This window comes from Topomyia yanbarensis, chromosome 2 (genome assembly GCF_030247195.1).
Source record: "Topomyia yanbarensis strain Yona2022 chromosome 2, ASM3024719v1, whole genome shotgun sequence".
Lineage (NCBI taxonomy): Eukaryota > Metazoa > Arthropoda > Insecta > Diptera > Culicidae > Topomyia > Topomyia yanbarensis.
The window spans coordinates 320364752-320390633 of record NC_080671.1 but is presented as its reverse complement, the minus strand read 5'-3'; the positions used below and the strand labels follow the sequence as shown (position 1 = coordinate 320390633).

Sequence of the window (25882 nt, the reverse complement as noted above, 5' to 3'; positions counted from 1 at the left end):
TATTTCGGAGCGATATGCCCAAAAAATTTGAAAATTTATCGTGAGATGGCTGAATCATATACGTTTAAAATTGGACAACTTTTCGTTACGTACCATTTTTGTAGAATTTGCAAAGTTCACCCTAATATCGAAAACAAAGACGTTGTCCTACGCCAAAACTTCTTTAGAACTATGCATCATGACAGGACTACTTACCGGACACTGTCCGAGTAAATATCATCTTATGCAGATTGGTAAACTTACAAACGATACATGCCGCATCTGCGGATCGGAAAGTAAAAAATCACAGCATTTGCTTTGAGAATGCAGTGCACTGATGCAACACAGACTTAGAGTCCTCGATAAAGAAACACCGAAGCCTTTTTATATTTGGACTGCAAATCCCAAACTGGTAATAAACTTCATCCGAAGTGTAGTGCCTAGCTGAGAAGAGTGTGTATCTCAATAAAGACAATCATTCATCAATAGTGATATGTCATAGTTGATAGTACACTTGGATTAAGAAAGGGGCATACCACAATAAATCCAAATGCTAATCGCAGTGGTCCGTCTCCAATAAAAAAATTGATTGCCTTGTACACAGCTCACCTGGGTTCGATTCCTGATCTCGCACATAGAATTAGAGATTTTTTCAAAAGAGATTTCTCTAAACCGAAAACAGGCGAATGACCCTAAGGTTAAATACTCTATAATCAAAATAAAAAGTATTGCAGGCAACCCACTGGACATGAATCGCTAACAGATCGGCTATAGCAAAACCCTTCAGAGTGACAAATAGGAACAACACAAATAGAATCACCATGTGCTGTGCCAGTAGTAGATAAAAATAGTGGTTGCACTCAAGGATGGTGTGATTTGTTCAACGATTCGCCAAACTCTAAATACGAACCGCGTTAAAAAAATAAATTTCCTAAATTCGACACTATTTTTTCAGGAAGGTGTTATTTGTTAGCCTACAACTAGCTAACAAATAACACCTATGTGTTACACTTAAAATATAAGATTTCTTCATCTTACTCAAAATTTTGATCAAATCTAAATTTTTATTTGATAAATGGAAAAAAATAAGATTTAAGTTCAACAAACTCATACATCACATCAAAACGACTTGTCATACTAAAATATAATGTTGAAGTGATTTAAAGGAAATTAATGTATATGTAATTTTGTGAAAAAAAGTTTAACATTGATGTGCTATAACACGCTATAACGCCACAAAAACAACACCTAGTGCCCATCTAGTCTGCTGAATGTTATTTCCATTTCGATTATCGATTCGAAGTAATGTTTGAGTTACTTGCCGGGGCAGTAGTGCATTTCGAAACTGGCTTTGCACTAGGGTTCGTCGCGGTGCGGATGTGGGCGGTAAATGGATAGTCCGCACCGCAACCGCAAAAAAATAATAAAACCGCACCGTTTACCGCAACCGCATTGCATTTACCGCACCGCACCGCGCGGTAATGCGGTAAATGCGGTAAAAATCATGTATTTTAAAAATTGTGCTGAAAAATTATTCATTTGTTTTGTATAGGCATATATAGCAAATGCTATTCTTATTTACACGAAAATTATATTTGACGGACTCCTCAAAATGTAACATTTATGAAAATATTCAACTTTGCAAGTTTTTTTTGAGAGGGGTAAGGGTTTTGTCGCGAAAAAAAACGCTTTTTCTCGATTTTTTAAACTTTGCGTGAAGCGAACTGATATAAACTTTTGTGCATTATTGTGTATCATTTCAATAACATGCTGCAATTTTTGCATGCAAAAATATCGACAAACGACTCGGTGACGAAGCTTTTTGTAGAACGTCTCTGGAAAAACATGATTTGCGGTGTTACCTGCCATTCAAAAACTACTTAACCGATTTCTTTCAAACTTTGTATACAGATTCTATGTAAAAATACCTAACCCCTACGTTAAAGTTTCGAGATAATTTTTCAATTAAGACAAAATCTTTCCAAACTATGCAAAATTTGGCATCTTGGCTAACTTTTACACTTGTCACAATATGAAGGAAGACCTTGAGGGAGACTTTGAGAAACACAAAAAACGCAATGCCCTACACTAACTTCGAAAGCTTTACTTTCAAAATGTTACAAAATACTCCCATCTGAAATTTTTTTCTTTGTTAATTTGGTAGAAAATATTCCCAGTTGGACGAACAATGGGCACACGCAAAAAAATCCTCAAAATTCGTTTGGTTTGATGATGATAATTATATTCTTTAGATTGTTTTTCAGTCGTAGTATCTCTAAGCTCTCCAAATTTCCAATCAAAATTCTCAGTTGAGAAAATGTCATCGAAAACGATTCATAACTCTACGATTGCCAAGAGGAATCAGGAGAAATGATGCATTTTGTAATTGGATTTGACAGCAAAATTAAATTTTTTTTCAATGATTGGATTTTGCGTTTTATGTATTTGAAAAGGTTCGTTTGTAATTTATTTCTTTGAAGTATAAAATAAATAGTTTTCAAAATATGTCGTAAAAATAATGGTGCCAAAGTATATTGGACACAGATTATAGATTTTATTTCTTAGCAACAATATTTTTTATCATATTAGAATGACCAAAATGTAAAAAATCAAGTAGCGATAGGTCGAATACAGATTATATTCGGATTTCTTTTCAAATCAATGTCAAGTCTATGGAAATTAGAGCAATTAAATGTTTATCATGTTTCTCTATTGTAGGGTAATAAATAAAACTCGAATGCTCTGACAGAGAGATGTCCCTAATAATGACATTGCTAAGCATTCGTTCAGAAAATAAATCTAGTTGCGTCCTTCTCAAATGTTTTAATTCACTTTTTAATGCAGACTGCAGACTAAATCAATTATTTTTTTAAGTGCGGTTGCGGTAATACCGCGCGGTAAAAGCTCATTTCCCGCACCGCATCCGCAGGAAAAAGTGTCTCACCGCACCGCAGTTTTTGCGGTGCGGGTGCGGTAAATACCGCGCGGTTGCGGTAATTACCGCAACCGCGACGAACCCTACTTTGCACTCATGGAGGCTCTTCAATGATCGTTTTATTTTCCTCTCCAAAAAGTACGCATAAGCGATTTCTGACGACTATAATATTCAAGTGCAGCTCAGTTCACGTCGGAAGCACAAAAAGCGACAAGTACTCATTAACGTGCAACGTTTCTGTTTGTCATATTGTTTTTCATCATCGCATTCCCGCGGCCCGGAAGATGACGACCCGGTCGTCGAGAAAACAAGGTTGACGAACAAACAGCATCTGAGCGGTGGAAAACGGTGTTTTCCGCTTCCTTCGTGCGCTCCGTTATGCGCTTTATCAGCAATCAGCTTATGCTCGTTCACTTCGAATATTATTCCTGTTTGTGAGTCGTATTTGCTGTATCATTTGCAGCTCAGTATTATGGGTTGGGTTAACTTTCCCGTTGCATAAGAGAACACCTTTCTGGAATACTTTTTCTCGCCCGGAAGGCTCCTTCCACTAGCGTTTTTCTTGCGAGCAGAGTCGGATGATACTGCTATTGCTATTGTCTTGTAGTGCTACGAGTTTTCATGTCCCATTATGAGAGTTTTATTTTCCAGTCATCTTCATTTCCGGTCTTTCCGGTTGCTGTGACACTTTTCACTTCAGCTCAACTTTTCCCTACAAAAGTGGCACAGTAGTGAATCCTCCCGTAATAGCCGCCGTGTAATAACTTTGAATGTTCTCACGCGACAAAAAGGTGGAAAAAGTTTTTTTTAGTATTCCACCATCAATTTGCCGTTTTCTCTGTTCGGCGAAATTCAGGATTCGTTTATTTATTCTTTGCTTCAATGGAATAAGCTTTGGAGAAATCAACTTTTCTATTGTATTAAGGGGTCTCTTCATCAGCTTCAAAAAATCGATTTTTTGTTGTTTCAATCGTTGGAATATTTTTGCAAAGATTCAGGTGTAGCTGGTTAACATCTCATGTCTGAAAGTTTCTATTAATCCGATTTTTATCCTTCTAAAAACTTTGTTTTTCAAAATTCCATGCACTATAACAAAAAAAGCTATAAAAGCTTTTCGCACAAGTATAAAATATTTTTTAGATAATTTGATTGTTCACGGACTGAACTAAAAAGTGTATCAAAATATCTCATTTATAATGTTATTAACGCACTTACTGCTAAAAAGTTTAAAAAATCGAGTACTTTATTTAAAAGTGACTAAAATATATGTTTCTCTTGTTGCTAACATGGTCCAAAATCCTAAAAAAAACACCTTTTTATGAGCAATTGATGTGGAAACCCCCTTAAATAATTTTTTCTCGTTTGTCCCTCGATTCCTCGAAATGGTTCGTTGTTTTACACACGCAACGAAAAGTTTCCCGTTACCCAGCATAGAAGGTTGACCGACGATCGGATTCGATCTGAATAGTGACAGCCGACGAAAATTAGATTGGCCGGGAAAAGAACGCCAAACTTCGCAGCACAACAATAGAACTGGCGAAAACACACAAACTGCCGAAAAGCAAATTGTATTGAGTCATAAAAGACTTTCGGCCGATAAGTCCATTTGCTGGGAGGTATAACGGCGCGGGTAATGGGGTTGGTAGTTTAGGATGGACTTTTAGTAAATCGTATTGTTTTCATAAACGCATTTCCATCAGTTTATTGGAGTAACTTTGTTTGGTCTATAGCTTTGAGGTTTCTACTAGGCTACAATCAATATATAGCTGCGTAATTAGAATAAATTGTTTGAAATGGTAGATAAGTACCGTGGAAAAAACACGTCAACTCAAATAACCGCGTGTAAAAACTGCACAAAAAGCGTAAATTCAAAAATCCGCATGAAAGATAGAGGATTTATGTTAGAAACATAAATGAATTGGTGTAGATGTATGTTATGCTTGGAGATGTTGTAGTCTCTCCGGACAAAATCTGCCTAGAGGCAGTGTGTCATCCGGTGGGTTGAAGCATTTCCGCCAAGAATTAATCCACTTTGTCAGTAACGGATTGGCCCCAAACCCCCCTCCCCAAATATTTTGGAAAAATTTGAAAGAATTGAATATGTTCAACAAAAATATGTCTAATATTTTAAATGGAATCCTCTAAGTTACATTTGCAAAAGTTATCTTGTGAGAATATTTCCTTATAGTAAAATTTGACAGCAGACCTCGACACCTACCTGTCGGCTCGTTGTGGAGGCTAGCTCAACCGCCGAGGACTACAACGAGTAGATCGCGGCGAAATGAAGAGCTAAATGGCTTCTGGTATCGCGACAAAACTGGGAGCTTATTGGTTCACGAAACGTATATCGGTACCGAGAGAAATTTCGCCACATTATGTAGTCCTTGACTGACGGCGAATATGGATGGGAGAGTGTACGAGAAGTATCTCCATAGCGACCACCATGCGGTTCGCTACCGCATCGGCCAATGGAACCCAGCTGCAATACGGAGAAGGACGACCGGCAAATTAAAGTGGAGGACGAAAGTCTTTAACAAAAACCTCTTTGTTGAGTCACTTCGGCAAACAGCATGATGATGGACGATCAGACAATCGATTGGGTCGACAATGCAAACAATCTAGGATATGTCTTCCAAAATAACTTGCAGTGGGATGGTCTGATAGGATAGGAAAAATATATGCTGGCATTTGCACCTTACACAGCTGTACCTCAGCCGCCCCAACTTCCACCAAACTGAAGCTCTTGAAATCGTTGATCCACCCTCACTTCTCGTTCGGTGATATTCGGCATGTCCATCCCAATGCAGGCACCTTCGATCGGTTTCGTGTCGCACTAAGCTACTGTGTGCGTTATGTTTATGGACTAAACCGATACGATCATGTGAGTCATCTGCAACAGAACCTCATTGGATGTCCTTTGCAAAATTTATACGCACATCGATCCTGTATATTCCTGCGAAATCTCCTGAAAACACAGTCCCCAGCTATACTTCATGGAAGACTCATCCAAACTCGAGGTCGTCGTCTGGAGAGTGTACGATGACCGCTGAGACCACTTCCGAATACCACCTGCCAGTAGCGGTTGGCGAACGTTCCGCACTTCACATCGGCACGTTGAATCTTTCTTTCTTAGAGAGCAGCACCACGAAAAATAGCCAAAATAGTTCCGAGAACGCGGAAACAGTAATCCACCGTATAGCACTCCATGTTCCACCACCGAGAATTCGTCGGAAATGGGCCAACTAACAAAACTGCTGAAAATGCAGCAAAATGTTGCGAAAAAAATGTTGTGAAAAAGTGAACTGTCTCGAACGAGACTCCGCCTACTTCTCTAAATTTACAAACTGGGCTCTGCTTTGGAAAACTTGAGAACTAATGTCGTTTTCGCTTGAAGCAGAAACTAACTCAGTTTCGGACCTAACTGCTGTCAAACCGTTTGTTTGAGGCCAGTTTCCAACCTAGGTTATGCGCCACTGAACTGAAAACCGGGTTGGGTTCCAACCTGAAATATATTTCGGGTTCGCTCACACCACCGCTGTTTAGCGAGAACCCAACTCAGTTTCATTAAAAACGTTCGTTTGAAGCAACTAACCTGGGTTAGTTTCTAGGTTCTCAATCGAAAACGACATAAATTTAATGGATAGGGATCTCCACCGCTAGATCTAAATCCCTGTTCTATTTTTCACTAGATCTAAAAATATAGATCTAAAAAAATAGATCAAAAGTTGGATTTTTGCACCGCTAGATCCAAACGACTAGATGTAAAAGTTAACAGATCTAGCAAGCCATTCAAAGTGCAATTCAGTTCCCATAGCTGAAAAAGTAATGATTTGGAGTGATGATAAACAACAAAAACTGAATCTTCGCAATTAGTGGAACAATGAATTAACACTTCGTTCTAAGATAGACACCTATGAAAGACGTGAATCTATTATATGATCTATGTGCTGCAAAAGTCAGTGATTATCAATATTGTCGCGACATCCACTCGAGTACCTACTGTACCATACTAGGAAACATGATGTGGTAATATGAACGCTTTGATTTTTTGTGTTTAATATTGCTTCCCTATCTGTAGAGCCAGGAGGACATGACGGTTCCCAATCGCTATCATCATTTTCATTCAACTGAAGGGTCAATCAAACTGGAACTGCTTCAGAGCTATCGGGTCCATCACTTCACCGACGGAGTGTTAGCAAAGCCGTACGTGAAGTGAATGACCAGATAGGTTAATTACAAGGGGTGATCGTTCCAAACTCCTGTGATTTGCTGAATTAATTGAACTTGGCAGATGTGTGTGCATTCCAGTAGTATATAAAAATAGAACCCAATCACTGTTTAGCACACCGGTAATCCTGACACAATATTGATAAGCTTTGATTAGATTTGATGATAGGCACTAGTCTTCCTCATAATATGAGTATTTGCTGCCATGTGCCAAGTTAGCGGATTACTAACTTTCGACGCTCGTCAGGTTTAAAATCTCCGATCAGCATACGACCAAAAAGGGTTTGTTAACTGATCTCCACTAAGGTTGCTCGTACCCCATCTGATATTTTAGGGAGCTACAGGATAGGACTTCTGTATCAGAGGAGAATGGTTGTGTTGCTTCTGCACGACGATACAGCATTGTAGGCATGCAGTGTGTGGGTTGGATAGACTGGATCCCACCAAGGACGCCGACTTTAGAGTGCTGCGAAAATTTTAAACTGCTTTGTAAAATAAAGTCTTGTAATTCATAAAATAAATCAGGCTAAGAGTTCTTTTTTCAGGTATACTAAATTATTGTAAGAAAGTTGATCTGAAAAAGAAATCTATTGTAAACATCAAACTGAGATCCCATGAAAGGTGTCAGGTGTTATTCACAAGAAATGGTGTTGTTCTCAAATGTAAAGTGGACAGAAGAATAAAAACGCTTTTAATCCACCTAACAGTGAGATGAGACATTTGTTATAACTCTTATCACTCTCTTCGGATATTATATCGTTTGAGAACATTTAGAAGTTGATGCTTCGCGATGTTTTTGATAACACATACTACATGGGATAGTGGCAGGGCTCAGAGAATAGCTCAAATCAGCATATGACAACATCAGTGCTAGAAATCTCAAACCAAATCTATGGGAAAGCGAAAAAATGGCCCATAAAATAGACATACAAACGAATTATTGCTAATGCTCTGTTATTAAAATATCTAAATCAATGCATTGTGGTGGGAAAACTGAATTTTTTGTGCTGAGCCAAAAAATCGAAATTTTTTTTGAATCGATTTGAAGTTTATACTTTACTCAAATTACCAACGCGACTGAGAACTATGAAATGAAATCCAAGAAAATTTATGAAAATATCTCACTCGTAGGGGGATTAATCAGCAAAAGCACAATGCCAAAAGAAAGTGCAAATTGCCTCCATTAAATTAATCTTTCGTTCGTATTTAATGTTAAATATCTATTTTGATAATAGTCCGATTTCAACAATCTATAGCTTGTTCGAAAGGTATTCGTATAAGCTGTCTAATATATATATATATATATATATATATATATATATATATATATATATATATATATATATATATATATATATATATATATATATATATATATATATATATATATATATATATATATATATATATATATATATATATATATATATATATATATATATATATATATATATATATATATATATATATATATATATATATATATATATATATATATATATATATATATATATATATATATATATATATATATATATATGGCGATTGTGGTCTACAATCTCTTCTATATCGGGCCACACTGTGGTATGCGGGGTGTCCTGTTCTCAATCCATATTAATTTGATTTCCAAATATCATTTGTCAAATACACATGAAGGTGAAACTAGAAATACATCTGGTTTGGCATCTCAAATCTTTATTTTGAGTTATTTACAGATTTAGAGGTAATATACATTGCTTTGTTTGAACTTCAACATATACTTCAGTCGCGTTAGGGGACAACACTTCATATGCGACCGTTTGTGCTCATTTTGGTGTTGTCCCCTAACGCAGCGTTCGCAGCGGTCGTGAAAAAAATTTCCTAAAAACTCGAAAATCCAAGTATACAGTATTGTTCCGTGACTATCGATGATCAAATTGCTAAAACAAATAAATGCTCTAAAGTTTGAGACAGAGCAGGTTTTTTGATAAATACAAGTATAGGTTGGAAAATCAATTTTTTGCTCTGTTGTCCCCTAACGCGACACTTTCACCTCTCAGAATGAAAGGACAACCTGAAAAACATCAAACCCATAACATAAACGTTGTGTTAGGTCTTTTAAAGTTTTCAATTAAGTTTTTTGAGCGAACATCATACGATTTTTCAAACGACGAGCTGTTAACAGTTGCATGATGCGTGCAAACGTTGTCCCCTAACGCTGGAATGTGTCTATAGTGTTAATCTATGTTGTCAATTTTGGCAGATAATTCAAAAAAAAACTGCAAAAAACGCCATTTTTACCCTTTTAAACATTCATATCTTAGAAACTAAACATCAGAATCATAAACAAATTATTAGCGTTCTGTCTGGCTGATAGATATTTCATTTAAAATTGGTTTGGATAAGATCGGTTCAGCCATTGCTGAGAAACACGAATGAGAGTTTGTCTGTTACATACACACACAGACACACACAGACATTGTCCCAAATCGTCGAGCTGAGTCGATTGGTATATAAGACTCGGCCCTCCGGGCCTCGGATAAAAAAATCTTGAAAGTTTGAGTGAATTCTATACATTTCTTTTATAAGAAATGTAAAACGAAGGTCTTTAAATTGCACGACTCGACAATATCAACTGCAAAACCTTAAACCTAATTTTTGTGAACTCATTTTCTCAACTTGATAGAATCGAGATTACAACCCCATGCCATACAATGAGAATTGAAACCGCATCGGTGCCAGCAGGCGTTCTGCAATACCACAATGTGTCCGGTACCTGTATTGCACTAAGTTGAATCTCTGTCGTATATGAGTACTTAGAGCATCTTTTCAGAGAACGCTTCAGATTCTTCGGACGCTGTTTGTACGAGAGGCTTGGCAATAGATCATATGGACCCTTCCCACAATAAGCATAGTTTCCATCATCCATCATAAGCATGATTCTCTGCGCAATTGTCACACCGAGCCTTATTGCTACAATGGCCTATTTTCTTGTATTTAGTGCATCGAGCGACAAATCCTGCTGGATCGAATTGCGCCATAACAATGCTCAAAACAATTCTTTTCATCGGCGTTCTTCCTCTTGGAAAACCTTGCTGTGCTCTACTTTCCATTCGGTCGCAAAACGGAACTCGTCTTCAACCGGGTCCCAAACGACGACTAGCACACGCTCATATTCGGTGTTCTTGTCCCGGTTTAAATCCACTGCGGAATCGATACTCTTTTCTCCAAAAAAAAAATCTAGCAGAGTTCGACACTCAGTTTCTGACCCGCAATCCTCCCCACGAATGGGTGTACTTCACCTCGCTGGATCGCTTTTTTGATAGTATCCACGCTGTCGTAGTAGTCATCCACGTAATGACGCTTCACGATGGCTTCTACTGCTTCAGGGTGCTTCTCCAAGAAATTGATGCATCTAAATTCTTCACGATTTGAGCTGAGCATGGCGAACACGTGGAACCAACGGTGGCAACGTTCATAACATAACCTGCGGAGCATCTTCACTGTTCGCTCGAAACAAAAACCGTTGCACTTGCTTATCCTCAGGTCTGATCCGGACCTGATTATACATTTCTTGTATGTCACCAGCAAATGCTACTGGCCGTTTCCGAAAATCGCAGATTCCTCTAGGAAGTGGAACTAGCATATCCGGACCATTGAGTAACTCTGAGTTAAGAGAGGCTCCGTTCACTGATGCTGCAACATCACCACGGATTCACCACCACATTTAGCGGCAGATGCAACGCAGTGGTTTGTGGCGTACCCTTCAATTCGGCATCACTCGCCTTGTGCGCGTAATGTTTGACTTGATAGTCCTGGATCTGCTGGCACACGTTTTTCTTCAAGTCTGAATTCCTGTCCAGCTTACGGTCCAGAGCCCTCATCCGATGGACAGCCATCGGATAGCTGTCAGAGAATCGTCGGGCGTCTTCACGCCACAGACCCACTCGCTGTCTCATCTAGCATGTATTGTTCTCGCATAATGTCATTGCGATCTGGATTTCTTGCTGGAACGATCGAGTGCAGATTCAAGTAAAAGTGCGCACTCGGTCTTTAGAACTCCGAACCATACACTGTCCAGCCAATCTTCGATCGCTCGGCAATCGGTTCGTTCGGCCTATCGACCCTAGCCCGAAAAGGATTCTTGGTTTTCCCAATGGGTAATTTTTCACTGGAACACCAGCTAGATGCGAATATTTTTTCACCCGATCTGCGAATCGTACATTCTGCTTCGACAGCAGTGTTGAACAGCGGAAACTTCTTCTTCGAACCATTCGCTGACATCATCAATTTGATCTTCATCGAATCTGAAAGCGGTTGATATTGCCCGGTTCCGTTCATGTCACTATCAACGACTCTAGAATACCTTCTGTTTTCAGCCGCCTGGTCACCAGATCATCTACCAACGTAGCCGACGACCCCTCGTCGAAAAACGCAGTAGTATCGAACTTGCCGGTAAAGCGTCACCGGCATCATGCGAAAAATCACCGCACTATCTGGCTTTTCGGTAGCATTGCCGCACCGATTCCTCCACTCAATGCGGTCTTTGTTTGAACAAGCACTGTTTCGGCGCTTGTTCAAACAAACACCGCACAGGTTTTGTCGCTCAACCTGGCGGCTATGCTCATACGCTTAAACTCATCACAGCACCTGATGAGACGATCCGTTCGTTTACAGATCCAGCACGGCTTAGTTACTGTCTCTCATCGAATTTCATCAGAATTCATCTGGTCCGCGCCATGAAGATGGACGACCTCCTTCGTTCGGGGATTTCCTTTCCCCATCCGCGAAGGCTCACGCTTGCTCGGGAAACGTGCCATTTGAGCCAGACACTACTGATTCCTGACGCTCGCTTAACGAACTCCGTCACCTCCGACACATCCGAAAAGATGTCATTTGTGAAATTCGTGATCATTCGCAACGGACGGATTCCGAAGATCGCATCCGGAACAGAATCCGGCATCACTAGCCAACTCTTGACCGCCTCAAGTGCATCACCATGTAGACAGTCTGCAAACGCTTCAAACTTTCGAGGTTTGAGAACCCCCAGGCTGCAGTCGTGTAATCCAAGCGGCTAAACAAGGGTCAAACTTATGCTTCCTCTTTAAAATTGGGAAGGTTCTGAAAACCCGCTTTGCGAGCAGCTCTTGTGATACGACCAACGATACACCCCGGCCAGCTTCCTTCCTTCTACACCTTCGAAGACTGTTGCGACTGCATATATTCGGCGGGACCTCCGAAACTTCACTCACATCTTCGTCACTTCGCTCGGCTGCCTGGCTTCGACAACGAACGACTTATCTAACGGCACCTGATTGTCGACCTTCTTCGGACACGCGAGTTTATCAGCCGTCTGCCGATATCCTTGCTTTGGATAGGCTCCGCAATAATCCAGCATCCAGTCTAACACCTAATGTTCCGGTTTGGAGACAGAAGCACCGCCTATATCTCCGTATTGGCCCTTCAACGCGTTGACATTTTTACTGCTGTCGTCCAGCTGTTTCCGAATTGCATCCCGCTTCTTTGAGAATTCACGCTCTTCGGCCAATTGGCAGTCAAGCATTTTCTGCTCATGCTCTAGCTGCCGCTACTCCGAAATGAGCCCAATACTGACATTCTTCGCATTGGACCCAATCGATGTCACCGGATTCCGCTAGCTTACAGTATAGACACTTTTCGTGTTTTAAAGGAGAAGAAGCCATCCTGCACACCATTCAAAAAACAATTTTGTTCGGACGGCAGGCGAAAACAATATTTTTGAAAATCTGCCTTTGTTTCCTTTCTCATATAGAAAGGATATGCAATCACTCTGAAAAACGTCAACCTAATCCCGTCAATTTTTTTTTTTGACTGGCATAAGGTTTCTGGATTTTAACAGTGGCGTAGTTGATGGTATGCGGAGAGGGGTTACCACCCCCCCCTTCCATCTCTACTGTTCACTCCCATTTAAAATCCCCTTGAATCACCCCTCAGACCACCACCCCATCCAGCCCTCATACCCCCCCCCCCCTCAACCCCATCATCTTTAAACCACCACTATATCACAAAGCATACCAAATTAAACTGAAGAGTCGTTCGTTCGTGGGATTTTCGCCCCCTCGCACGCCCACCCCCGCATGACAAAATGAGTTAGCAACCAGATAACATTGAATTAATGCTGATTAGGCTAATTAAGTATGATATTTTTTTGTTTCGAGTGTTTCATCATCGACACGTACCTCGTCAAGTTCGTGGCAGGTAAACCATTGTGTATAAGTGCAAAATGTACTAAGAATGTAATGGACATTTCCACAATTATGTTGAACATAACCAGCCACCGAGCCATAGTTTAGAGAAATGAGAAAGGCACAATTGCACCGCTAGGTGGATTAAAACGGGTTTTAATTGACCTTCCGGCTGACGCGCTAGTGCACTGAGTTTACGGTGTTCTGAAAATCTAGCGAAATCGTCTTAGGACACCAGCGGCTGCTCGTTCAGTGGGCCATCCCGATCAGAATGAAATAACAAGATTATAACAGAACACATTTTTTGTAACACATTGTGTTTTAAATTAGGTCTCGTTAGTAGTTAAAATAACAGAAATTTATAACAAGTAACAATGCGAGTAATAGTTTTGAAATATTTCTGTTATGTGTTTCTGATCGGGATAGGCGCGACTTCCGGAGGGTTAATAAAATATTCAGTTTGGAAACTGTATTATACTGCTGTAAAGAAGTGTAGTTCTTCTGATATTCTAGCAATCGCGACAATAGTATTATTGAGTGGCCTGAAGCTCACATATTGCTGAATATGAATGATTATTAAGTTATTCTAATCTCCATTTGTTTATTTATTCATCACATCCAATGATCTTATCTAGTTGTGTCTAGTCGTTATTCTTCCGTTTCCTATCAATTCCATCTAGTTTCGCAATTTCCACTACTTTTCTGCTTTGAAACTTTACGATTCTCTGTTAGATTTCCGTAGATTTCTCAATAAAGCTTCCAATAAATGGTTAGGCAAATTCAGTAGTTGACTTGAGTAATTTGCATCGCCAACAAATAATGGTTTATCTATCATGGATGTTTGTTCATTCAACAAATACCTATTCCCTAGAATCAAACTGAACCCTACAAAAATAAAAAAAAATACCGTCAGCAATTATTCAATTAACATATCCGATATAGCTGTAATATACTTCCACAAAGCATTTAGCTTTCAATTACGTCTATACATTTGTCGTGAAATCGTAAACAAACAAAATAAAATACAATCAACATGAATTTGAATCAGATTCATCCTCTGATTCAAATTGTGCAAATTTTGGAACAAGCGAAACCCCAGATCTAAAAATTTAGATCTGAAATTGGTATAAAATAGAATTTAGATCTGCACGGTGGGGTTGACAAGATCTAAATTTGTTCCAAATATTTAGATTTATACCAGATTTAGATCAGCGTTGGAGGTGTCCTACATATTAAAGTCCCCCACCCCTCACCCCTCACTACGCCCTATTGCTAAACTACCTACGCTCATGAAATTGAGCTAAGGCTTTCATCCAAACATACCAATGTGGTAAATCTAAAATATATAATGTTATTTTGGAATTCTATATGAAATTCCATTGGTACACCCGCAGTGTTGGCAATAAAAATGATTTTTTGCATTTAATTCGATGTATTAGACTTTGAACAGCTATAACTTGGCTTAGAGACATTCTAACACCATACATTCTTCGGCGAAGTTGTTCAGCATATCCTGGACTATACTTCTATCTATTTGTTGGCATACTACATGAAGAATTGTAGTCTGTAGAATTAAAAATGCAAAAATGTAGGTTTTCTCATACTAATCTCCATACAAATTTCAAACGCAATGCGCTACGTCGGGTCAACACCAATCGACCCCAAATTTTGCACAGTAGTTTGGAACCCCAAAAGGAACCAAAAAAGTGCTGTGCTGAAAAAACGATCATTTTGCCCCACCCTAGTGAATATTTTCCAACAATTAGTCAACTAGACGACTTAGATGACGTCGTGGATATGACACACTTATTCATAGTAGTATCCTACGAAGAAACTTGACCACTTCGTACTGTTAAATCGACTAGGGGAACACTTTGGTGGAGGGCTGAACTTGCAAGAATGAAGAGCCTGAAACCGGCGACAGCGCTTAAATCTACAGAGCGGACTGCCTGGCAAAAACTATGCACTAATGTCTCTAGTGTGAACGAGTCTAGCAGGTTAAATAAAATTCTCTAAAAATCTAAGGGTTTTCAGTTGAATTCTTTAAAAATCAGATATGGTGTTTATGTGACGTACGAAAACGATGTTCTTAATTCTTCTTGTACGCACACTTTCCTGGTTGTATCGATCCGGAGCTGAACAATGTTAACAGGTTTCATTCTGGTGATTCGGACTCGCAGGCGTTAACACGCACATTGGTTACCATTGAATCAGTCTAAAAGAGCAGTTGACAGCTTTGCTCCACACAAATCGCCTGAAAAGATGGAATCTTTCCCGTACTGCTGCAAAAAGGATTTGATATTCTCAAACATGCCTTGGAAAAGATCATCCATACTAGTCTTGCTACCGGGTGTATCCCAAAATCACGGCTAGAAATAACTTTTACATGCATTCCACAAAAGGGGGCGCTTGGGCTATGAAGAAACCAAAAGGTTTTAGACCTATCAGCTCAAGTTCTTTTCTTCTCAATGAATTGGAACTGATTATCGAACATCACATCAGGAATATGATTATTATATTCACAGGGAAAACGTTCGGAATAGTGAATAACGGACTGGTCTATAAAATCGTGAAAATTCAACTGACACTCTATATGTCTCGAATGGATTCAGACGATTAACGGGTCATAACAGTCCTCACCCCTTAAATTTGAAAATACATTTCGAAATATCTTAAACAAATCATTGAACTTAGTAAACTAATTTTGAAAGAAATTCACTTTTTATGCTTTATCTTCTTATTCTTGTACTTATTAGCTATTCGTTCTGAACGCCTGATAGCCTGTTTTGAGCTGTTCAATTTGAACGTCGAACGCCACGAAGCAGTGTCCGGGGCCTATACTACTGCCGATCTCCCCATCTCTTCACATCTTTGTGTTCTACATCGTTTCTTTTCAAAGATTTTCTCTTCACCTTCCTCGCCATCATAATCGTCGCTGTCACTGTCCGGCCATGCTCGCTTTCGGCTTGTAGTCGGTTCGCACACTTTTTCGGGTTGTCAGACTATGATGGCTCAGCTCCTCCTGAGCGATTTATCCGGCCATATCTGGCTTCGGTGCGTTATCACCTTTATATCGCCAAGGGCGATCTGAAAGATATTTTTGGAAATTTTCATTAGAAATTGCTCTTTGATCCATCGTGAAATTTCATGAGCATTGTGACTTTTGTACCAAAGTACGTCTCCAACCCTCAGATCGCTTAAGTTATCGGGATCATTTAGATCATTATCAGATTTCTGAGAAGTATCATCAGGTGGGATTGTACGTTTGAGCGATTTTGTGTAGTGCCTCTTTGGGTTCACTAAGTCTAGGATAGTCTTTGGTTTAAACGAAAACACTCTTTCTGATGGAAAGCATCCATCATCTGTCAAACAAGAGTTACGATACGTCAATAAAAACAAATTTACTTGATCTTCTAAATCAAATTTTTTCACGTCTAATTTTAGCACATCCTTTACGGTTCTTACCGACCTTTCGGCCTGTCCATTGCTAGAGGGATTATAAGGTGGACTCTTCATGACCTTTATACCTTGTTTTTCTAGGAACTCCACGAAAACGAATGAATTGAATGGTGGGCCACTATCGGTAACAATTACATCGGGTAAACCAAACCGAGCGAAAAACTCTTCAAAAATTTCTTAGAATCGGTCCCTCGCTTCATCCATATAACCTCAATCCATTTGGATAAGCTATCTACTATTAGCAGAAAGGATTTCCGGTCAAAGAAAAAGAAATCAGCATGTATTCTGCTGAATGGTTTGATTGTAGGAATCCACGATGAAGTTACTTTAGGCTTTGAAACCACCGCCATTCTATTACAAGCATCACAGGAATTAGCAAAACGCTCGATATCAGCGTTAATGGCGTACCAGTAGACTGATCGACGAGCCATCTGCTTCATCTTCACAACCCCCGAGTGATTTGCGTGCAGCAATTTAAGCATCCCGTTTTGCATCGACTTAGGAATTATTACTCTATCCTGACTAAACAACCATCTACAAATTCCAAGTCTTGTTGATTTGAAAAAACGTTAATAAACTGTTTATCCAACCTTTCGAGCCAGCCATGGTATAAGAATAAAATAACTTGCTGCAAGAAAACATCCTTCGACATTTCTTTAGCTATCATCTCACTGTCTACTGGAACTTCCTGGCCGAAGTTAATATTATTTATTGTCCCATCCCGGGAACATCGTGATTCAAAGGGAATCGCGAACAATAGTCAGCGTTCCCCATCTTAGTAGATGGTCGGTTCGGTAATGTATATCAAAATAATATACCGAAACCTCTAAGATATATCTCTGCAACCGTGTAACAAAAATCGCATGCTTACCAGTTTTCCCAAAAATGCCCACCATAGTTTAGTCGAATATCCGCTGCCTAAAATGCAACATGCATATCAGTGTGGGAAATCTACAATCACTCTGCTTCATGATGTTTGGATATCCAAACTATGGGTTACTAATTACTGGACTTTGCAGCTTAATAATCTTTGGCTTAATGCAACAAGCATATTCTCATATGGCCCATAAAATGTCATGTAACTTTTCCTTTGACATCAAGACGATACTGTAAACCATTCGAATGCTACAACTAAAATATGATTCAACTATATAGTTAAATCATCAGATCCTGTGGTGCAGAAGTATACATTCCCTGTAATAGTTTTGCTGTTTAAAGAACAGTAATCGAACTAAACAATTTTGAAAGTAATGCACACAGAAACGTCTACGCCCTTTTGAAAAATTGCTCTTGTAGCAAAATATTCCAATTGCCAATTAAAATCATGAAGATTCATAAACCGAACACAACTGCAAAGTTTCGTTCGAATCGGTGATGGTCATCTTTTGTGGTTGACCGGTTTCTCATGGAATTCCCGGAAAGTGGTTTAACTCCTTAGTGGAGAAAAACAGGTGTTCACCTATATTTCTTTCAATAGGAAGATATACAGCATAGTACAAATCAGTTAAAGCTGATTAAATTCTGAATAACTTGAGTCGTGAACCTAATTGTGTTGAAGGGTAAATCAGGATAAAAATAGGCATATTTCGGGAATTTTCCTTGAGATCATGAAGAGATTTTGTGAAATGGGACCAATAATACTAATTAAGAAGTATAAAAATATTTCTTTCAAGTAATTTTACCGAAAGATGGCAGTTGTGCAACAGCTCACGTCGGTTTGAGTTTTTGGAAAGGTTCCACGGCCGAAGATTTGTCTTTCACAATTTTGGACCTAGAAACAAAAAGCAAATCCGGGGAGCAAAAATCGCCCTTAGAATTGGTAGTCATTTGGAAAACTATCTGGTGCTGAAAAATGGCATATGACGAGCCTAATTTTCCATGTCAGGAAAGGACTTTCCGAAATCCGATTTTTTTTATTTTCTTAATCGTGAATCAGAAAAAAATCGAGTGTCAGGAGATTTTATATTTATACAAACGCAAACAAAAGCATTGTGGGTCTTCTACTTATATCAGATTACTTATGTTATCATCAACAAACTCTGTGACATGACTTAGAAATGACCTCTGACATTTCGGATACAACAGATGACAATCCGCCCCTTCTCTGCCCAATCGCTCCGCAGCTTCATATTTCGTTTTCAACGCACGTTCATGCGGCTCAAATGATTGATGCTCAGACGGCCTACAAATAAAAGCAACGAGTTTCTGATTGTGATGTAAACTAACTCTCAGAATACTTACGTCAAAATAAACTGTAATATTTCTGCATACAAATCATTCTCAACATCGTGAAATGGACTATGTGCCAGCTCGCAGACACTTTTGATCAGGCAATCTGCGTCGTAGCCAGAATACCGCAAAGTCTCGTCTAAAGCGTGATAAATTTCTCCGGCGCTTAAGCGACTACTGGTACGGCGTTTACGGGCGGCTCTTGCGGTAACTACTTCGGTAGGCATAAATCGCCCTTTCACGATGTCCACTATTGCACGCGCCCAGGTAGGATACTTGTAAAAATCCTGCAAACGATACGGTAAGGCGTAGTTAGCCTGAAATCCCAGGTTGAAACCTGCACGTCGGTACGGATAAACTTTTCTCGGTGTAAAGAATGGTCCTCCAGAACTAGTTGCTACCGAAAACTGTAAATAGTATTCACTTTTCAGATTGTTCAGATTTTATGCAATAAGTGCTAATCGAACCTGCATTGCACTGAGGCTAGGAAATAGCAGCTTTCTTCCCTCGCCGTTGTTGCGGGCAAAGCTCTCATTGAGTCTTGATCCATAAACGGTATATATAAGATTCAGCCACAACAAGGAAGTAATTTTAAACAGCATATTATAAAGCACACAACTAATCGAAACACTCATGCACAGCCTAATGAGCATCGAAAATGTGTTGCAGCGGCTTTTGGGACGCTTTTGTTTGCACAAAAGTGTTAATAACGATGAAGACGCATGACTGAGCGCAAACAACGAACGCTGGTGTAATTCGGCCGGATATCATGTCATTGGACTCTGAACGTTATTCCAAAAAAAAATGCCGAAGTATTCAAAGCATGATCTAAAATACAGAAGTAGGTCAACTAAGCAGGGTGATACCTTGACACAGATTGCTTTGCACAAATTGATTAACGATAGAGTGATGATTCTGGTGTAGTTACATTCTTAATCATCAATTTGATCAATCTGTATTGGTTTATGCGATTCATAGTTTTTATATCGCACTACTTTACAGGTAAATGCTATTATTAAATTTTATTCTGGGTGCCATGAGCTTAAAAAACAGAACGGATTCATTGAACATCTTCAAACCTCAAAATCTAAAAAAATAAAAGTGTTCCATTATTAATTTATAGATTTTTTTGTCGTGTATATAGTACTCAGTCCTCTGAAGTCCGTACAGAACGATATCGTCGGGTGCGGTATGCGTAATTGCCGGGATGATACTCGTCTGCATCACTCTGGCTGAGGACATGAAATGCTCCAAGTGGAGGAATACCCGAAATGCAAGAGGCTGGTCAGAGCGGACTCGTTGGCTAAGTGGCAGCAAGAGTGTAACAAAACGTGGATAAAGGAAGGGGGACCCAATGACTCATCCTAAATGTGTCGGTGTGGATGCATAAGAAGCGTGGAGTGGTGAACTTCCATCTGACGCAGTTTTGTGTGGGCACCTATGCTTCCGGAAGTAACAGCATCGGTTTGGACATGCTTCGTCACCCCTTTGCCCGGAGTATGTGAACGTGCAAGAGACATCGGAACACGTAGTCTTCGAATGCCCTAGGTACGAAGTTCGTAGAGGTATGAATCTGAAGGATCACCCAGCACGCTCCAGGCACCCGAATAGGTGTTATCTTTGCTGTTGCTGGTGAACGAATGGACAACGCAGTTGTCGTTGCTCCTCAACCAAATGTACGATTGCTGTGACGGAAATGCTTTGACAATTTCTATAAAAGGTGGTATTACTGCGCGAACGGAAATATGCATTACGGGTATTGAATCAATGCAAATGGTAGCATAATACAACACACCGGGGACTAGATCGAGTAGATCGGGACGAAGCCGGGAGCTAAATGGCTCACGGAAACAAGCAACGGTATCGGGAAAAATCTACAGCCGTGTAATTCGCAGTATACCGCCGTGGACAATCCGACTATATCGTGACAAAAATGAGAGCTAATTTGCTCACGAGGCAGACATCAGTACCGAGAGAAATTCCACCGCCCTGAAACTCTTAATAAAAGTTTTACCGCCGGATAATATCCGAGTAAATATTGATAAAGCTGTGAGTTAAATGGATCAAGAAAGCGAGTTTCGGAGTCGGGAGAAATTCTTCCGTCGGGGAACTCTCAGTCGGGTGTTCACTGCGGTGACTATCCGAGTAGATCGCGATAAGGCTGGGAGCGGAATGACTCACGGAAGGCTTATAGATGGAGACGAAAAGCCAGAGGAAAATTGAGAGTTAAATGTCTGAAAATTGATCAAAAGTAAGAGGTGCGCCGGAAGCACAACGAAACCTCAGGCAGAAGGGTGAAAAAAGTAACTCATTGTACAATACGTAACACGTAACTACCTCATTTAATGGGAATCAGTTTTGCTGATCGAATTTGGTTTGACATAATTTTGAATTTGGAATGAACCTAAAATTGAAACTAATTTTAAATATACCAGGTGTATTAGCTTAATTCTAAGTATTTTCCCCAGCTAGCTATACATTTTTCCCATCTCTCGGGTGATTTGTTTATACCACGCTAAAAGAATTTTTCACTTTTCGAAGCAAATCACTCGTTAAGCCATTTTTGAACGTCTTCGTACAAATAGAAATGCTGTTTTCCGAGCGTGTGACCCATCGATGAAAACAGATGATAATCGGAAGGGGCCAGGTCTGATGAATAACCTCCTAATCAAGTGTCTCCAAGTAGTTTTGGACAATTTTTGACACGTGCAATAGGGGCCAGGAGCGGATCCAGAAAAAAATTTCGGAGGGGGTCCAAAATTTCAACTTTGAAATGTTCATTGTGCAATACGTAATATGAAATACCCTCATTTAATTAAAATCAGGTTTGGTAATCGAATCTAGTTTTGAATGATTTTGAACTTGGAATGAATTAAAAATAGAAACCATTTTGAAATTTCTCAAGAACTTAAAAATTTTCGGGGGGGGGGGGGGGTCCGGACCCCCAAGACCCTCCCCCTGGATCCGCCACTGATAGGGGCTTATGTCTTTGATCATAAACTGGCCTTTTTCACGCAAAGCACGGCGCTACTTGATTAGTTATTGTTGGTAGCGGTGATTATTGACAGTTTCATTTTTTTTTTATTTTTTGAATGGTTTTTTGCCTTTCTCATATAAAGAAAGGCTATGCAATCACTGTAAAAATCGACTTTTTAACCGAGGCCCGGAGGGCCGAGTATCATACACCATTCGATTCAGTTCGTCGAGATCGGCAAATGTCTGTGTGTGTATGTATGTGTGTGTGTATGTGTGTGTGTGTATGTGTGTGTGTGTCATTTAAACTCACACAATTTTCTCAGAGATGGCTGAACCGATTTTCGCAAACTTAGTTTCATCTGAAAGGTATAACGCTCCCATAAGCTGCTATTGAATTTTTAGTTGATCCGACTTCTGGTTCCGGAGTTACGGGTTGAAGAGTGCGGTCACACAGCAAATTCCTATATAAACTGGTACCACCATAATGTTCAAATGATGTAAAACATATTAAAATTGATGTAACATTACTCTAGTTTGCGGGTCTGGATCACTAATGATCAATCAAAGCAGCTTTGACCACATTGGCCACCTATGACGGTTCATGACGCCCTCGGGGAACCCGCCAAGTTCCTAAGCTAATATCACACCCATTCCACAACGAATTCTCTACCGATTTTTACGAACTTAATTTCAAATGAAAGATACAGTAATGCCATTGACTGCTGCTGAATTTCATTCGGTTCTGACTCTTGCTTCCGGAGTTACAGGGGTGTTAGTAAGGATACACTGGAATTTCCCATATAAATCGGTACAATCGTAATACCTCAGAGGCTAAAAACTATTGAAATGGTCACCAAATTACTTCTAATCGTAGATCTAGATCACTGATTGCCAATCAAACATTCTTTGAATATATTGTCCACTATCGACGATTCCGGAATTCCGGGCATATTCCACAATTAAAGTCACATCGGTTCATCGGTGATGACTGAACCGAGTTTCTCAAACCAAGTCTCAAATGGAAGGCAAAATATGCAGTTGAGTATTGCGTAGCCGCCCCTTCCCCCCCCCCCTCCCCACCTTGCCCTTACACCTCCCTCCTTCATCACTCCCCTCTTCTTGGATCACCCTCACGCCCAGATTTCCTTCATCCACCCCGTATACCGAAATAAGATGAAGGATTTCTGACGCATCCTCCACACCCACTCTACTAAACCCCCATTCCCTACACGTTCAAACGCATTCCACCAACCTTTGAAAATTATAATCACATGAAGATAACATTGAACTCATGCTTATTAAGCTAATTAAATATTATTCTTTTGCCTTTCTTATATAGAAAGGTTATGCAATTGCTCCAAAAACCGATTTTCTAACCGAGGCCCGGAGGGCCGAGTCTCATATAACATTCGACTCAGTTCGCCGAGATCGCAAAATATCTGTGTGTATGTATGTGTGTATGTGTATGTGTATGTGTGTATGTGTATGTGTGTATGCATGTGTGTGTATGTGCGGATTTGTTAACAAAATGTCCACATCGGTTACTCGAAGATGGCTGAACCGATTTTTACAAACTAAGATTCAAATGAAAGGTATAATATTCCCATAGGTTGCTATTGAATTTCATTTTCAACCGACATCTTGTTCCGAATTACGAGTTGAAGAGTATGGTTACAAAACAAAATTTGTTGATTTTTCCAAATCAGTTTCTCGGAATTTTCTGAACCGATTTTGACAAACTTAATTTTAAATGAAAGGTCCATCAGCTGCTGTTGAATTTTGTGTGGATCCGAGTTCTGGTTCCTGAATTACAGGGTGATACGTACGATCACGCAGCAAATCCCGATTCTAACGAATTCTGCGATGAATGTAAAAAGGTGATTTTTTTTTCCAAAATGTAAACACAACTGTTGAATTTGTAGATCTAGGTCCCCAACAGTCATTCAAAGTCTCTTTGGCCATACTGGCCACCATCGACGGATCCGGAAGCATCCAAAGTCAGAATAACGGTTATATTGGTTTCTCGAAAATGGCTAGACCGATTTGATCAACTTAGTCTCAAATGAAAGGTGTTGCGTCCCCAGAAACTGATATTAAATTCCATCTCCATCCGACTTCCAGCACCGGAGTTACGGGTTGTGGAGGTCGATCACATAGAAAACTCCGATTCAAACCGATACCGCGATGAATGCAAAAAGGTGCTCTTATATATACTTACCAAGTGTAATAAGAATGAAAGACATTTCCATAAAGTTATATTGTACGAACCAGCTATTAAATCATAGTTTGGAGAAATGAGAAAGGCACAATTGCACCTCTAGGTGGATTAAAACAGGTTTTTTAATTTTATTTTTTGTTTACGCAGTATAGGTCTTCACAAGTATTCAATGCGATTAGGCAGACGATTCCTTCAAATTGAAGCAAAAAAGTAGAGCTTCCCGCATATGCTCTTTTTGTGGGTAAAAATTAGACATAATTACGCAAGGGAAAACATAAGTGTTTAGGATTACCGTACAGAATGAGTAAAATGACCCAGAAAATCCGATGAGAGTGTAGGGTTTACTCTGTAACCCCATTCGCGCACGGTAGCCGTGTATCACTTTCGTCTTCTATTCATTTTCGTCACCCACACTAGGGTAATGATCAGCTACTGCGATACAACAGACACGCAAGGAGCTGTCAGTTGAATTGAACCGTTGAAGAGTGCACATCGCTGCAAATAAAATTTAAGTACCACATACCTTTTTTCCTGTCGCCGTTGCTTGCTGAAATTAGCACCCGTTTCAAAGTTCCGTCGCGAGTGGAAGGTTTAATACCGCGACTTTCTACCGGTCACAACATAGCTGGTGCCGTGACCAGGATCCAGCTGTACACGATCACGCCAACATTTTGCACCCACTGCGTACCATCACTGAGTCATCGCTGATTTCATCCAGCACGCCATTGCAGTTCAGGGAAGCTTTTTTTTTTTTATTTCGATTATAGAGGTTTTAACCATAAGGTCATTCGCCTCTTCGGGTTAGAAAAATCTCTTGTGAAAAATTTCTAACCCTATGTGCGGGGTCGGGACTCGAACCCAGGTGCGCTGCGTACAAGGCAATCGATTTACCAACTACGCTACGCCCACCCCTTCAGGGAAGCTGATAGCGGCTAATTTCGCCATTGCTGACGCTTCATGTTCCTGAACAATCGAGCGCCGCCATCGGGAATTTTGGACTGGAGAAGCCGCTTGCATTATAATACAAGGCCTGATATTTTCAGACAGAAGGTTAGTCTGTTCTGTGACGATTCGACCGACTGCTTGCCGCTCTAAGCAAGGTTCACGGAGTCTGTGGATCGAGTACAACGTTTTACAGGAAGCTTTACAGTCAGCCTACGGTCACCCAGATCTATTACTGGACCCACGTTCCGGTATTCATCGTACGGCTATTGTATGATAGAAACACTCCAGCATTGATCATCTGACCACCCCGCGCCATTTTATACTCCGTCGGCGGCCATTGCTGCCTAGACTAGTTCGCAACCTTTGGAGGACAGTTGCCTAATTTCATCGAGTGTGCTTCGGATTTCTGGCTATTTTCTGCTGCTGCTGCCGCCAATAACCATTCAAAATGGCCGAAGAACAACAAATCAACTTACTAGTTTCGCGGAGAACAACGATGCTGGAAGCTCTGGGTCGGGCAGAGGCATTTCTTCGAGACTTCAACGCTGAACGCGACGGACAGCAGCTGCCATTGAGGCTGGAATACCTCAACCGCATGTGGACGTCTTTTGAAGAGGTAGAGGCTCAACTGGAGGACGGTGATGTGGAAGGTAGGGCAGAGCATGTTGCTATACGTGCGGACTTTGAGCTACGTCTTTTCTCAATAAAAGC

General features: G+C 40.1%; 1 protein-coding gene across 1 annotated transcript; it reads right to left on the bottom strand.

Annotated features, from left to right (window-relative positions):
- Positions 1-18807: 18807 nt before the first annotated feature.
- Positions 18808-25487, bottom strand: LOC131680560 (uncharacterized). The gene is made up of 4 exons (XM_058961274.1): positions 25414-25487; positions 19500-19572; positions 19045-19439; positions 18808-18985 (listed from the first exon to the last, which is right to left on the bottom strand). Exons 1-4 carry the CDS (start codon positions 25485-25487, stop codon positions 18808-18810), a joined length of 720 nt encoding a protein of 239 aa, XP_058817257.1.
- Positions 25488-25882: the final 395 nt, after the last annotated feature.